The sequence below is a fragment of the Lactuca serriola genome, chromosome 3 (assembly GCF_051521515.1).
Source record: "Lactuca serriola cultivar US96UC23 chromosome 3, Lser_US96UC23_V15, whole genome shotgun sequence".
Lineage (NCBI taxonomy): Eukaryota > Viridiplantae > Streptophyta > Magnoliopsida > Asterales > Asteraceae > Lactuca > Lactuca serriola.
Window position 1 is genome coordinate 60,055,583 of NC_136410.1, and position 17,058 is coordinate 60,072,640.

Sequence of the window (17,058 nt, forward strand, 5' to 3'; positions counted from 1 at the left end):
CTACATACTCGGTTCATCAAATCCATGAACGAGGTTGGTGCATTGGTGAGCCCAAACGGCATCACCACAAACACCATAATGAGTTCGTAACAATGTCTTCTCCATATCCTTCTCTCTGACTCTCATATGATGATGCCCCATCCTTAAATCAATTTTGGAGAACCAAGATGCGCCCTGTAACTAATCAAAAAGATCATCAATCCTGGGGAGTGGGTAACAATTCTTCATCATTAACTTGTTCAACTCTCGATAATCTATGCACATACGATGAGACCTATCCTTCTTCGTTACAAACAAAATCGGTGCTCCCAAGGGTGAACTACTCGATTTGACAAAATGCTTGCCTAAAAGCTCCTGAAGTTGAGAGGACAAATCATGCATCTCTATTGGTTCAAGGCAATACAATCCTTAGCGATCAAGGCTGCACCGGGGATCAAATCGATCCTAAACTCTACATGCCTCATGGGAAGCACACCGGGTAAATCCTCAGGAAATACATCTGGGGATTCTCTAACTACTGGTACATCTGAAACCGAAACTCTCCCCTTATCCCGATTGTCAACCACATAAGTGAGATAACCCAAACACCCATGTTGAATATATTATCGAGCCTTGGCAGCTGAACAAAAAGCCGAACCAACCTGATGCCCTCACCATAAAGGGTCAACTCTCCCCCACTTGGGTTCGAACTACCACCAACTATCTCTCATAGTCAATCATGGCTCCAAATCTGCTCAGCAGTCCATCCCTATAATCACGCACATATCCCTTATAGGTATGAGAATCAAGTCGATCGGGAAGACACCCTGAATATCTCCAAAGTACAATCCGAAAAAACACTCAAAGCAAAAAAAAAAACAACATGTGTTCCTTGGCGATGGAAACTTGCAAAGGGCACTTCAACTCTCCAAGAGTCATATAGAAATCTCTACTAAAGGGCCGAGACACAACGGACCGACTCGCACCCGAGTCAAAAAGCACAAGAGCAAGCAAGGAATTCACAAAGAAGGTACCTAGAAGAAAGACAATCATAAGCATATGGGAAATAACATAACTTAATAATAAATGAAAACATATCGGTAACAACATCAGGTGCCGTCCTGGCCTCTTCTACTGTGAGCTGAAAAGCATGACTCATGCTCTTCGGGGCCTTGGCCCTCCCCTAGCATCCATCTGTAATCCTCAAAGTAGTCAGGGCTGGTGCATGCACTAGTCTAGTAGCAAGCAAGGGATAGTTAACCTTCACATGGCCAACCTGACCATAATTGTAACAAATCCCGGTACTCGATAGTGGAGCCTGCTAACAACAATCCCTCACGTAATGCCCCTCCTTTTCATATTTGTGGCACCCAGTAGCTAATCAGCATGCTCCCTCAAGCATCTTCCCGCACTTACCACAAGTGCCACCCCTCTGTCCTCTGGATTGTGAATCAGCGAGCTTAAACGACTTTGATGTTGGTTGTGTCTAAACTGGGGTTTGCCTCATCTCTCTGGTCTGGGTCAATCTCAATCTCTCTCATCCGACCAAAAGACTACAAATCGGAGAGGGAACTATACATCTGGGTCGACACAAACTCGCGGATCTCCATCTTGATCATGCTCAAGTAGCAGGACATCTGAACATGCTCCGAAGCAATATATTCAGGGTAGAAAAGGGATCTCTCAGTAAAGATCTTGGTGATCTATGTCACCAACTCTGTCTTCTGCTTTAGCGACGTACATATACTCCTAGGCTAACCTCTCCCTCTCAACTAATGGAACGTACTCTGTACAGAACATCTCTGTGAACTACTCCCATGTCACTACGACCTTCTCCATAGGAGAATAAGCACTGGTCACAAGCTTCCACGAGTCCTTCGCCCCCAAAAGAAAAAAGCTTCAAGGAAAACTTGACTTTTTGGTACTCTAGGAACGAGCAAGTGAAGAAACAACCCTCCACATCAGATAGCCACCTCATGGAAAAAATCGGGTCCTTAACCTCGTCGAACTCCTTGGGCTTCGTAGTCCTGGTACTGAACTGTCCCTCTCCACTGAACTCCAGCAACAACAACGGCAGTAGTAGTTACAGCAACAAAACCCTCAGTGACGGGAGTATAGCGCTCCTCAAACAGATCGATCATGGCAGTATTAATAGACCCAAATACCTCTAAGATCACCTCTCAAAAATCCATAGTCACATGTGTGGTGATCATCTCAAGTAATCTCATCATCTGTAAAACATGGCCTCTCTGGACCGTCTGCTCCTAATCCCAAACTACTAGTGATCGTCATACTGAAAACAACATAAAATACCTCATAAAAGCCAAAATTAATACTGCTACAACATTAAGGAATCACTAAATCCTTAGTGTGTGTAAATTTATCGATACGCATACGGGTCCTGTACTTCTAGTAGACTGGGCCCATACTACCTTCCACACCTATCTATATTTATCTCAAAGGATCTTCATGGATCACCCGACCACCAAGCCCAAACTACTAGGATACACATACATCCTATACTCACCCTCTCAAGAGTGGCTACTCATTCCTTATGTTGGCCTTATACAATAGGGAAAATGACATAAAAGCCCTTAAGTTTTCAAAAAAATATCGGTTTTATCCTTGGACGTATTTTAGGTCCATTAAAGTCCGATGTTCTGTTTAATTTGTTTATTTATACCATTGTAGCTGGTTTTCAGGTAACCTACTGGTTACCGGATGCCAGTAAAGCCCTTGAGTTTTCAAAATGTTCGGATTTGCCCTTAAATTTTAAAAAATGTTCAAATTTACCCTTACTTTGATTATTATTTTGATAATTATTATATATATATATATATATATATATATATATATATATATATATATATATATATAAATAAAAGTTATCCACCCTTAGGAAGAGTAAACTTCCTAAGGGGTTGGCAGAAATGCCCCCTATTTATTGTTGTAGGTGCAATTTCGTCTTGGTTTTTATAAGAGGTTATTTTTTGACATTATGTATATTCTTTGTCAACACGCACCGCCTCCAGATCCTTCCATGCCGCCTCTCTGAAATATCCTATCTTACGGGTCTCATTCATCCACAACCTACTCCGCTTTTCTCTGTAGCGACCACCGGTCTAACTCCCCACCACCGCTCCACCAATGCTCCTCGTTCCGATGATCAAGGACCCTCGGTTTCCTATCAATTTTGCGTCCTCTTCGTTTCCCCTGTTCCAAAATCCACTATATCATCATCTCTGGACGAATCGATTGCACCTTAAACGATCAGAAGGTGTCGCCCTTCCCAAGAAATCCAACTCTCAGGTATCAGTTGCTGCAATTGCTTCACACCGTTATCTTTTTTCTTATATAAAACCTATTTTGCATCCTCTTCATTTCCTCTTATTTCAATTCACTGTATTTGTTTCGTCTTTTGAACTCCTGCCTTCGTGATTCCTTTCTCTTCACTCAACTTTCTATGAAATTCTCTTTCATACAACCGTTGTTTCGGTTACGCATGTGTAGGAGTTTGAAATTGCAATGTGGAGAAGGAGAATTTGATAAAAGAAATCATGGTCCTACATGAACTTCAGTAACCAGCGCCGCTTTCTTCTATTATTCATCAACTCCATGTGAATGTCCTTGGTAGGTGTTTCCTATTTAATCAATCATGAAATTTCCTCTTCTAATTTTGGGGATAAACCTAATTTGTGAAAGAACTAATTTGGAGATTGTTACATTGTTTTTTTTGTTCAAATCTTACATATTTGAAGATGCACATCAAATGCTCGTTGAAATTCTTTAAAGAACCGGTAAGATTACTTTTTCAACATCGACGACACAACCTTCTTACTCATGATGTTTCATTTAACATTTTAGTTGTTTACATTTGGCTTTGGAGGGTCGTATTGGAAAGCAAGACTGGTAAGTGTTCAAACAATTAGATTTCAGAAAAAGCATGTTTCACAATCAAACTTTTACTCATATAAATTCACTTTCAACTTCTCAAACGACTGGTCAATCGATCCTCCTCCATTAATCAATTACTTACCTTTTGTTTTTTATTTCCTGGTTTTTTTAATCTTATTGAACAAAAATATTAGAAGTGAAAACATACTCCCCCCCTGAAACTTATATCAAGAGTTGAGTTCAAGTTTATCAAGTTCTGCATCAAGTATTTTCTACATTCGTAAAATCCAATGATAAATCCTCATGAATTGAGCATTTTCCGGCATGAAAATGGCTGAGCATTCCTTCACTTCACTATATGTCATCATGAAGTTATTATCTTACCTTTTTCAATTGATATAAACAAAATTTCTGAATTTTACTATATAAAATTTATGTGTAGGTTGAAATTAATGATGCTATTGGCTGGTATGACCAAACTAAAACAATTACCTAATGAACTTTTATCTGACCTTGCAGTATCTACAGCAACATAACTCCAGTGCTTTCGGGTATTTCTCAAGTACAAAATCAAAAAAGTTAGAGTAAATTACACAAATGGTCCCTATGGTTTGGGGTAATTTGCGCGTTTGATTCCTAACTTATTCTTTTAACTCGGAAGGTCGCTACTTTTTGTTTTTGTTACGCGCTTAGTCCCTACTGTTTGTTTTTCTTACACGCTTGGTCTCTGTCTTACCTAAAACGACTATTATTTAAATAGGAAAAAATGATGGGGTAAGTAAGGTAAGGTGAGAGGGGTGGGGTTGGGGGTGTATTTATTTAAATAAATTAAAAAATCAAGGGCAAAATAGTCTTTTTATGTATGAAAGGGACCAAGCGCATAACAAAAACAAACAATAGGGATCTTCCGAGTTAAAAAATAAATTAGGGACCAAATGCGCAAACTACCTTAAACCATAGGGACCATTCGTGTAATTTACTCAAAAATTTACAACTTTATTTATTTATTTATTTTTTTTGTATTTCTATTATGTTTGATTGTCTGATGATTACTTTTCATTTCAACAACTTGGGAAATACCTTAAGTAATCAGTCAAAGCATTAGAAAACAAGTTTCAACAGAAGCAAGATTGTATGGAGATCTAATAAAAATCTAACTGAAGAACAACAAATCTATCAAATTCAGATTTTTTTGAAGAGATAAAGAAAAAAGATGAAACTGATGTATCACTTGCTTTTTGATAGTTGATAAAATCTTCCGTGTGTTACATGGCAGAAAAACTTCACCCCGCTCTCATGATCACCAACATTCGGAACTTTATTCCGATCACTCTCGAGATGGAGAATGCACAATATACCTCCTGGGCTGAATCTAAGATTCACTGTCGTGCATTTGAAGTAATTGATCACATTCAACCTAAAGTCGAATCCACTGCTACTGTAGATGGCAAACAACCTCCTCCAGTCATGTCTACAGATCTTTGGAGTCGCCTTGATGCCATTATCATCCAATGGACTGCCCTTGAAAGTATTTTTCAAGATAATCAAAAAGAACGGGCACTCTATCTCGAACACAAGCTGGTCACCACCAAACTTGCAATATTCCCAAACTGTTCAGCATACTGCCAAGCCCTCAAGATGTTATCTGATCAACTTTCTAACGTGGGTTCACCGGTTTGAAATCAGTGCCTTGTCTTGCAACTAATTGTTGGCCTTACTGAGTCTTATGAAGAAATTGCCATGATGATACAACAAACGAAACCTCTCCCGGATTTCTATGAGGCTCGTTCCCGCCTTATTCTGGAAGAAACTAGAAAGGCTAATAATGCAGCCTAATCGGCTACAACTGATGCAACAACTCTTAATACTTAAACCTCCTACAACACACGCCCTACCTACCAGGTTCAAGATTCAAACAACAATAGCAACATCAACAGGGGACGTGGCTGTGGAAGGGGCGGACGTGGTCGTGGTCGTAGGAGAAGGGGAGGCGGTAACTTCGGTGTGGGTCGTGGCCAATAGCAGCCACTATGGCCTTCTCCCTACACCCAACAATGGTCAACTTCCCACTCTTTATCTCCTTTCTCCCAACCTTGGGTTGCTCCATATTCGTCGCCTCCTACACACACACCACCTTGTCCCTACCCAACCAACTAGCTCCGGTCCACTGCTTCGGGTTTGTTGGGTCCAAGACCTTCTACACAGCATGCATATGCCACATCTGAAAATTCCTATACCCCAATTGACTTGGAACAAGCATTTCATACCATGAGCCTCCATCCACCGGACTAGAACTGGTACATGGATATGGGCGCAACCTCACACATGTTAAACAACTCAGGTATTCTCTCCTCTTATGTAAATAAAGGTCTTTTTAGGAATATCATTGTAGGTAATGGCGCGCATCTTCCAATCCAAGGCACCTGTAACTACACATTACCCCAACCTTTCCCTCCTCTTAAACTCAACCATATTCTTCATGTTCCTCATCTTATTAAAAATTTAGTTTCTATCCGTAGACTCACAAAAGATAACCAAATATCTATTGAGTTTGACCCCTATGGTTTTCATGTGAAGGATTTGCGGATATGTACGCCACTCCTTCGATGCAATAGCCATGACGATCTCTATCATCTTGCTCTCATGCATCCTTCTCAACTCACTCATCCAACAACTTTTACAGCCATCACAAGAGATCTTTGGCACTATCGCTTGGGTCACCCCGGGGACTGATGTCCTTAGCTCTTTAAATAAATCATTGTCTTTTCCTTTTAAAAACAAATTGTCATTTTCTGTTTGTGAACCATGCGTTTTGGGTAAACATATCAAATTACCATTTCATTCATCTAGTTCTATTACTATTTCCCTATTTGATATTATACATAGTGATGTTTGGACCTCCTTGGTACTTTCATCTGGTGGTCACAATTATTATTTACTTTTCTTGGATGATTACACAAACTTTCTATGAACTTTTCCCTTATCTCATAAATCACAAGTCTTCCCCACTTTTCGAAAATTTCATACTCTTATACAACCACAATTTGATAAAAATATCAAGTGAATACAATGTGACAACGGAAGAGAGTACGACAACAAACTCTTCCACAAGTTTGCCTTTCAACATGGCATCAACTTTCGTTTCTCTTGTCGGACCACTCAATCACACTCCCAAGTTCCTTCCCACTTCTGGCACTACGCTCTTTCCCATGCTACCTATCTGCTCAATATTCTTCCATTCAAAGTGCTTTCTTACGACACACCCACTCATAAACTTTACCATCGCCATCCCTCATACTCTCACCTAAGGGTTTTCGGTTGCCTTTTCTACCCTCTCCTAAGCTCTACAACCATTCATAAACTTCAACCTCACTCCCATCCTTGTGTCTTCCTCGGTGATGACCACCGTGGGTACATGTGTTCCGATTCATCTAAACAGAAAATCATTACATCTCGCCATGTCATTTTTGACGAACATTCTTTTCCCTTTTAGCGTTCCTCTCCTTTACATCCTAACTACTCCATATTCACCGATGAACCACATCACCCTCTAACGTGGCTTAGTTCTCCCACCGGTAATACTCCAACATCGCCCCCACCCAACAACACCACCGGCCCCTTCAAGACTTCTCAAACCTCCCATACAATTCACCTATAGCTGGCGCCCCAAACAACCTGGACATTCAGACACCACAGAAACCACCAACACCACAGAAACCACCAACACCATAGAAACCACCAACACCACCGAACCCATCATCACCTCCAATATTCCTACCCATATATTAAAAACCTGTAGCACGTCCGGAATCTCCAAACCTAAATGTAACTTTAACTTCCATGCCTCCACTCTTATATCTCCCATTCCCAAAAACCCAACCGAAGCCTTGAACAATTTGGATTGGAAGAACGCCATGCTTGATGAATTTTGGGAACTTATCGACAATAAGACATGGGAGCTTGTACCAAGACATCCTCACATGAACATTTTCCGGAGTATGTGGATTTTTCGCCACAAAATGAAATCTGATGGTACATTGGAAAGATATAGGGCACGGTTAGTTTGTGACGAGAGGTCTCAACAGGTAGACGTGGATTGTGGAGAAACATTTAGTCTGGTGGTCAAGCCAGTAACCATCAGAACCGTGCTTACCATCGCTCTCTCTCAATCTTGGCCAATTCACCAATTAGATGTCAAAAACGCGTTTCTTCATGGGCATTTGGATGAAACAGTTTATATGCATCAACCAATGGAATTTTGCGACACACAATTTCCCAACCATGTATGTCTCTTAAAGAAGTCCCTATACGGTCTAAAACAAGCCCCGAGAGCGTGGTATCAAAGATTCGCTGAATACGCCTTCCAAATTGTGTTCCAACATAGTTGCTCCGATCATTCACTATTCATCTACCGACATGGAGGTGATACCGCCTACTTATTGTTATATGTGGATGATATTCTTCTTGTGACATCCTCCGATTCTCTACGACATAAATTAATGGGTCTCCCTGCGAAGGAGTTTGCAATGAAAGACCTTGGGAGCTTAAGTTTTTTCTGGGTATTGCAGTCACACGCCAATCTGCAGGTTCGATGTTCCTTTCACAGCAAAAATATGCTACGGAAATTCTAAAAAGAGCAGGCTTCGAAAATTGCAAACCTCTTCCAACACCGGTTGACTCATCAGGAAAAAGTAGTGCAAAAACCGGCGAACTTTTGGAGAATCCAACAGAATTTAGGTAGCTACCAGGAGCCCTTCAATATCTCACTTTTACATGCCTGGACATTAGCTATGCAGTTCAACAAATTTGCATGCACATGCATTCCCCTCGAGTTCCCCATTTCACGGCTCTGAAAAGAATAGTTCGATACATTTGTAGCACAATCGATCATGGCTTAACTCTTATAGGCTCCAACACTACATCGCTTTTATCCTACACCGATGCTGATTGGGTGGGCCGTCACGACACCCGACGTTTGACATCTGGATACTGCTTCTTTAGGGGAAACAATCTCCTTTCTTGGTCCTCCAAACGACAGACCACTATTTCTAGATCGAGCGCCGAAGCCGAATACCGAGGGGTTAGAAACGTTGTCTCGGAATCTTGTTGGCTATGAAATCTTTTATGTGAGTTACATCATCCCCCCCCCACACCCGCAAATCAAGCATTGTCTACTGTAATAACGTGAGTGCTGTTTATTTGTCAACCAATCTGGTTCAACATCAACGCACTAAACACATAGAAATCAACATCCATTTCGTTCGGGAAAAAGTAGCTAGGGGTGAAGTTCGAGTCTTTCATGTACCATCACGGTTTCAAATTGCCGACATCTTCACAAAGGGACTCCCACGCGTTCTGTTTGATGACTTCAAATCCAGTCTCAACATACGGCCACCTACTGTTTCGACCGTGGGGGTGTATTAGCCATATATTTTATATTAGCCGTATATTTTGTATAATGCTGAAATTATTTTGTAAATATTTTCCTAACTTAGATTAGGTCAACTATTCTTGTATTATAAATACCATTGAGATTGGGGAATAACACACGAAAGATTTTATCAAATATCACTTTTGATTTCTTTTCGATTTTTGATGAACAGAGTAAATATGAAAAGCTCTTATGAATCATCACTCAATATTGGATTGTATGATATTTTTGAAACACTTTTGGAATTTACAGTTTCTTTGCAAGTTTGATACATACCCCTGCACAAGCAATTGCAGTTACCTCAGCGACACCTTTTTTTTAATTTAAAGAATTTGATCATATCAATACTAAAAAACTAACACATCGATTTTTGATGATTGTTGTTTATCAGGTGTTCGACGAAATGTCTACAAGAAAAGGGTTCGCATATCAGCCCCTACCGTGTAAGTTGTGCTTTCGCTTCATTTCATTGTTTTTGTCTCCTCTGTCAATACACAACGAACACAACTTCTGTTGATTATTTGGTTTTTTGTTTTTTTGTTTCTGTCATCAGGGGAGCATGGTTGATGGTAGTAGGAAAGGTTAATCTATTGCAGACTACAAACATGTAGTTGATGGTCTTCAAACACTCATCTCCTCAACATGGGTAATAGATTCATTTATTGATCATATTTTGTTTTTCCCTTTAAAGTTCTTTATTTCTGAAGTAAATTTTTGATTTTTTTCACAAAAATCATTTCATTTTGGAATAACTAACAGATTACCAAATGGGTGTTAGGTGCTTGAACGTTCCATAATTACATCTTCTTCAACATCCTTCTAAGTTTTTATGCTTTTTCGATATTTTAGTCAGATTAAACATACACCGCCATACCAGTGTTGGGTGATGCATTTTTAGGTTGAACTAACATCATACAATTATTTCCTTGATTCTTTGTTTTACAGTTCTCCATCTGTGTGTGAATGCTAACTAAGTTGATACTTTCACTTCGTTCATCTTCCTCTGTTTTAATGAGATCGTTTTATGTTATTTATCTCACAGCTATTTTAAGGTTTCTACAAGTTACACTTCTGGTATAAAGGTTGTCCGTGTTTTTTACAATTAACTTTATACAATTTTGGTCATGGCTACACATGGTTTCATTTTTGATTGTTCTAATTCGATGTGGTGGGTTTTATGTTGAATATGATATGGCATTTGTCAAGGCCAATTGGTAAATTCAGTGTCTTATGATAATTGGGGTTATTCACCATTGCAGGGGAAGAAGGAATGCTTTGCTTCATGTCTGTTTGTTTGTTATGATCTAATGTGTACATTTCTTGCCCTTGAGCTACCCTGATGACGAACATCATTGATTTTTCTCTCCCTTATCTGCTTCAGGTAGATTTTATTATTCTTAGCTTTTAGTTCCTTTGTTTCATAAGTTTTATTCATACTTTTAATATGGATTAGTTGCTCTCATTATTGGTTGTTTTTTAGTTCTTAGATTGTGGGATGGGCTTCTATTTCAAGGAAATCGTGTTGGAGAAAATCTGAAAGGTGCGAATCTAACAGTATAAGTATGTGTTTTTTGTGCGATTAAGATTTTTTCTGTCTACTTGATGTTTGTTTGTGTCTCTTTTTTTTTCTTCAAGAAAAAGAGTTTTGAGTTTGACTTTTTAGATTTACTTTTACATTTGGTTTCGTTTGGTCGTAGTCACCATTTATTTCGTGCAATTTTTCTCATATTTAGTTGGTATATGTAGTAAATAGCAACGTACTTTTACCTTTCATCTTTTTGTTTCCGTCTTTTTCAATTAGTTAAAAATTTTTTTTACCAAAAACCAACGTACATCGTATTATACATTTCATTTTAGTGTTTTTTTTATTATTGAAGTCGTTCTCCATGCATAAATAAATCAAAACATTCTCCTGTTTAGTAAACTATCCCACATACTAACAGTAATTAACCCTGCATCTTAACGACAGACTACCTAGTTATTATTATTATTATTATTATTATTATTATTATTATTATTATTATTATTATACATGTTTACTTAGTTTTTAAATGTACAAAAATATTTTTATAGATTTAAAAATATATTTACTTGTATTTGGTATTTAAATATATATATATATATATATATATATATATATATATATACTTCTATTTAGCATTTATATACATTTGAAAGCCAATGTATGCCTTTAAAAACATAGTTATATATATTAAAATATATTTATTTGTATTTAGTATGTGTAAATATATATGTATTTCTTATAAAAATATATCATATACATCTGTTTGTAAGGTTTATATTGTAAAAAAGATATAATTATATGTATTTATACATATCACTAAGTATAAATATTTTATTATTATTATGATATATATATATATATATATATATATATATATATATATATATATATATATATATATATGACATGTACTTATATATATTTATATGGTAAAACACATATAAACGAAACATTTTATTAATTCTTTAGGTGATCCATCAACTAAAAAAAACATTGGTGTTTGCTTACTAAGCATAAATATGTATTTATTTCAAATTTATATGTATACGATAGTTTTTACATAAAATAAATACATATATATATATATATATATATATATATATATATTAAATACAAACTAATACAAATAAGTATATGTATTAGATACAAATTAAAACATATTTATACATTTAAAAATATTTTTATTTTTATTTAATAGATATAAATATGTATTTCTTTTGTATAAAAATTATCATATGCATATAATTATGAAATAAATACATAGTTATGCTTAGTAACATGTACAAATACATATAATTATATTTTTATACAATATAAACCTTATAAATATGTATTTTTTATATTTATATTTATATAATATATTTTTATATGAAATAAATACATATTTATACCAACTAAATATAAATAAATACATTTTTAATATATAAACACGTTTTAAAGGAAAAGATGGGCTTTCAAATGTATACAAATACTAAATATAAGTATATATATTTTAAAAATATATTTATATTAATAAAAAAATTGTACATTGAAAAATGTATGTATAAAATATTTTTATACATTAAAAATGTATTAAAAATATGTAACAATAATAATAATAATAATAATAATAATAATAATAATAATAATAATAAAAAAACATCATAAATGGTCCATGTGGTTACCCAAAATCTGAAGTTTAGTCCTCGTGGTTTAAAAACCTCATAGATGGTCCCTGTGTTTTCAAAACTTTTGACAATTAGTCGTTATTGCTAACTCTATTAACTTTTGTCCGTTGATTGAGGGGCATTTTCGTCATTTCACACCACAGGGACCATTTATGATCTTTTCAGTTATTTTTTTTAAAAAAGAAAAAACTAAATATAATTAAAAAATGGTTTAATACTTATTTAATAGTTTAATACATATTTAATAGTTTTTATAATTAAAAAATAAAAAAGCCTCTCTCTCTCTCTCTACAAACTCCACCCCCTCCGCCTTCTTCATTTACGACCAAGAACTCCCTACCGGAGGTGGAGTTGTTCTTCCGGCCACCAAGACATTCGCGGCGAATCAAACACTTTGAAGAAATCGATTTGCAGTTGACTTTTTGAAGTCAAAATTAGTTTTATTGATTTCAATTGGTTGTTCTTCTTGCACATCTGATATCAAATTAGAGTCGATTTCAATGGGTTGAGGGTCGAAATCAATTGGAGATGGAGTTATAACAGCGAATGATTTTGATTTCACTAGGTATTGAGAAATGAGAACTGATAACGAAATAAGGTGGATGTGAATTCGTTTGACTGGTGATTTGTTCACATCTGGTAAATCGGGGGAGTCGACAGCCTTGTTAACGATTTTTTTTTTCCTAAAAACGAAAAATCAAAGGGATGTGCTTCGTTACTTGAATCACGAATTGCTCACTTGTTTAGTATGTTGTCTGGATTTCGATTTTGTATGATGAGTGATAATCGATGGTTTGCTAGCTATTGGAAGTTTGTTGATTGATATCGATTGAGAAGTAAAATCGATCTGGCTCTAATTTCGATGGTTTGGATGGATGAAAAACGAAAGTCAGAGAATGATTGATTGAAGAAAGGTAATCGATTGTTCATATCATTGATAGATGATTTGGTTTGGCTGCTATGGCTTCGTTATCTGATCGATTTTGGAGTCGACATGAGACAAAGGTTAAGAACGAAGGCTGTGAAATCGATTCTTGGCAAACGATGTTGATGTTGATGTGATTTACTGATTTGGAATCGATGGAATCTAACGGTTGAATTTCTTGAAAACGAACAAGCCATGGTTCAATGGAAATTGTTTGCAGATATCGACTAGGAATGATGCTATACGAAGTGTTCCTAGTTGTTGTTTGGATTGTGATAACGATTTTGAGTTATTGCTTGAAGAAACGAAGTCTGATTTTGAGGTTGATCGATTCGAAGGGTATTTGCCTTGGGTTTGGGAAGAACTGTAAGAACAAAAATTTGGGTTTAATGACTAATGAAAGAATTTTGGTTGGGGAACGAACAGGCTCGATTTTGGGGAAGCAATGATGATTAGTTTTTTTTTTTAATTATATTTAGTTTTTTCTTTTTTAAAAAAAAATAACTGAAAAGATCATAAATGGTCCCTGTGGTGTGAAATGACAAAAATGCCCCTCAATTAACGGACAAAAGTTAACGGACTTAGCAATAAGGACCAATCGTAAAAAGTTTTGAAAACATAGGGACCATCTATGAGGTTTTTAAACCACGGGGACTAAACTTCAGATTTTGGGTAACCACAGTGACCATTTATAATGTTTTTTTTTCTAATAATAATAATGATAATAATAATAATAATAATAATAATAATAATAATAATAATAATAATAATCAATGTAAGGGTAAATCCGAACATTTTTTAAAATATAAGGGTAAATCCAAACATTTTTTAAAACTCAAGGGCTTTACTGGCATTAGGTAACCGATAGGTTACCTCGAAAACGGCTACAAGGGTGTAAATGAACAAATTAAACAAAACATCGGGCTTTACTGGAAGTAAAACAAGTCCAATGGTAAAACAAACATTTTTGTGGAAACTAAGGTTTTTTATGTCATTTTCCCTATAGAACCGCACCCACTCATGAAGCTTCCACTAACCCTGTAGCCACTCGTGTGTGCTAATCATATATAACACTGGATTCGATAGACAGTCGAATAATTTTACCCTAAGCCCACAACCAGACAAGGAATAGGAAATACGGCTAAATCAAATATTTTTAGGCTATAAAAACTTAGTTATGTATAACTATGATTCACACACTAAACAACCACAGTAATAATGTCGGTTCCATAAAGCATATCAAGAAAATCTCTTATGCTATCAGGCATCATAAATCATGAAATTCTATCATGCAATCCCTAAAGATACCTAGCATGCAACTTTTTCATATCATCAATACACAAAACAAGTGTGGGCATCTTCGTGAATACTTTCTTTGGCTCTGACTGAATGTACGCATTGTATCCTGTCTATCGATCATTTAGAGTTTACTTTTGAAAAATATATTACAGATGCTTAGTTTGAGTTTGGATTCACACAAGTGTTCATCTAATTCTCTCAAACCAAGGCTCTGATACCAACTTGTAACGTCCCAATTTGTGATATTTTTTTTTTTTTTTCAGAAACCATTTTCATAAACCATACGTTATACAAATTATTGTCTCCAAACCTAATAATAAAAATCAAAGTATCCAAACACATCTATAAACATAAATCTCAGGATGATGTGTACAATCACGCCTTAGCCTTACCCCGATCATCTGATGTACCTGAAACCATGAAATCAAAAATTGTAAGAAAAATCTTAGTGAGTTCCACCAAAGTACCCCACACAACAAAATACATAAAATGTACGAAAACAAGGCCTACAACACAAGGCTGGATTGTCACCAAGCCTTCAACTATAAGTTGGACCACTCCCGAGCCTACAACATAAGCTAGACCGCTCCCTTAGGCCTACAGTATTAACCGGACCATCCCCTTAGGCCTACAGTAAGAACTGGATAGCCCGAGTATCTTGTCCTTCATCAAAAAGAAGGACCCCCTCAACCCAACCACAATATGTCGACATATGCACATAAAAAAATAACCAACTAGCATAGAAAATCATACATATCTACTAATCTAACTGATCACAGTAGCATAGCAACATCCTATAACACAAGGATACATAACACAATCTAGTGGTTTGACATTGGTGCCTTCGATCCACAAGTAAAATGAGGAAAACTCACCTCAAAGTGTAGAAGATTATTGAACTGATCACTGCTCCAAATACCGGCTCTATAGGTCACCTATAAAACAAACAGGTCCAAGCCTCAATCTACTACTCAAATTACTCCATTTTTCCTAAAGTCAAACTTAGTCACAGTCAACGGTCAATGATCAAAAAGTTAAAAGTCAACATTCAGCCTGCTTATGCCATGTATAACAGCTCTATGTAGCCCAAAGTGGCAAAATCGGGGAAAAATGAGGCTACACGCTACATAGCCAAAATTATGCCCCACATAATAAGTTGAGTCCCAACTTAATCATTAGGCTCTTAATACAGAAGGTTCAACCACCAAACTTCCAGATTTACACTAGATGAACGACTTAATGGATAAAGTCTCTGCCTTTATCCATTTTTATGCATACCAATGGCACAAACTCATAAGCTAAGTCTAATAAGTCACTCAAAGCTCAAAAACTCTTGCATGAATGGATAAGAGTGACCAAGCTCTCATTTTTATGACTTAACAACTCCAAAATAGACTAAAAATGATACCTTAATGGCCTAGAGTAGCTCATACTCATATATTAAAAGGGTAAATCCTTTGGTATCACCACGACTCCACAATAAACAAGGATAAATCCTTTGGTATAACCACGATCCTTTGGTATCACCACGACTCCACAATAAACAAGGATAAATCCTTTGGTAATAACCATGGCACCACCGTTGATAATATATCCATTGGTATCTACCCTTCACCGTTGATAATATATATGTTATATATGTGAATGTTTGTTGTGGTCTAATAGCATTGTAAAACTTTTTTTTTTCTATCGTACTACTTGAAGAATGTCATTGATTGTATCATAGTTGATTAGTTCCACTCGTGAATTGGTATGTCCATGTGAATTGGTTTGTGTATTATTATTATTATTATTATTATTATTATTATATTATTGTTATTATTATTTTTATTAGTGCGCATTTACAATAATTATATTTTAAAGATTTACAAGAATACCAGAGATTATATATATATATATATATATATATATATATATATATATATATATATATATATATATATATATATATATAAACGTCTTAAGATTGTGTTTGGTCCGCCATACTTACCTGATAAGTTAGCTTATTTTTTGAGTTTTTTTTAAATTGATATATTTAGCAAGCCAAAAAGTAACTAATAAGCTAGCTACTAGACTAGCTTTTAGGAGCTTTTTTAAAATCTTCCGAATATATCCTTGTTTAGTTATAGAAACATAATTTTTTTAAATGTTCTTTTATGTCATTTTATATCTTAAATCAGTTTTACTAAACATCATATTTATAAATTAGTTTTTCACATATCAACTAGTTTTTTAGTTACCAACTATTTTTTTTAACTCGTCTGTCAAACATAGCTTAAGTGTGACTAAACTATCGATGATTTTTAGTAGAAAAAATATTACAAAAATGAAGATGTAG

General features: G+C 35.8%; 1 protein-coding gene across 21 annotated transcripts; it reads left to right on the forward strand.

Annotated features, from left to right (window-relative positions):
- The first annotated feature begins 3,001 nt into the window (after positions 1–3,001).
- On the forward strand, positions 3,002–16,490 carry LOC145092418 (uncharacterized). Of its 21 annotated transcripts, none has more exons than XM_079030360.1 (10): positions 3,002–3,288; positions 3,490–3,609; positions 3,738–3,776; positions 3,866–3,888; positions 4,393–4,424; positions 5,150–6,214; positions 9,696–9,950; positions 10,564–10,685; positions 10,792–10,844; positions 13,062–16,490. In XM_079030360.1, exons 2-6 carry the CDS (start codon positions 3,601–3,603, stop codon positions 5,551–5,553), a joined length of 507 nt encoding a protein of 168 aa, XP_078886486.1. In that variant the 5' UTR covers positions 3,002–3,288; positions 3,490–3,600; the 3' UTR covers positions 5,554–6,214; positions 9,696–9,950; positions 10,564–10,685; positions 10,792–10,844; positions 13,062–16,490. The 21 variants fall into 21 exon arrangements, 8 of the variants coding, with proteins under 8 accessions (XP_078886486.1, XP_078886484.1, XP_078886483.1 ...); XM_079030358.1 differs by having other exon boundaries at positions 10,785–10,844; positions 13,062–16,489; XM_079030357.1 differs by lacking the exon at positions 13,062–16,490 and having other exon boundaries at positions 9,696–9,747; positions 9,858–9,950; positions 10,785–10,964.
- Positions 16,491–17,058: the final 568 nt, after the last annotated feature.

Coding starts and splice junctions, on each gene's coding strand:
- LOC145092418 (XM_079030360.1), top strand. Junction 3,777..3,865: donor TGAAATTCTTTAAAGAACCG/GTAAGATTACTT, acceptor TTGGCTTTGGAG/GGTCGTATTGGAAAGCAAGA. Junction 3,889..4,392: donor CGTATTGGAAAGCAAGACTG/GTAAGTGTTCAA, acceptor CTGACCTTGCAG/TATCTACAGCAACATAACTC.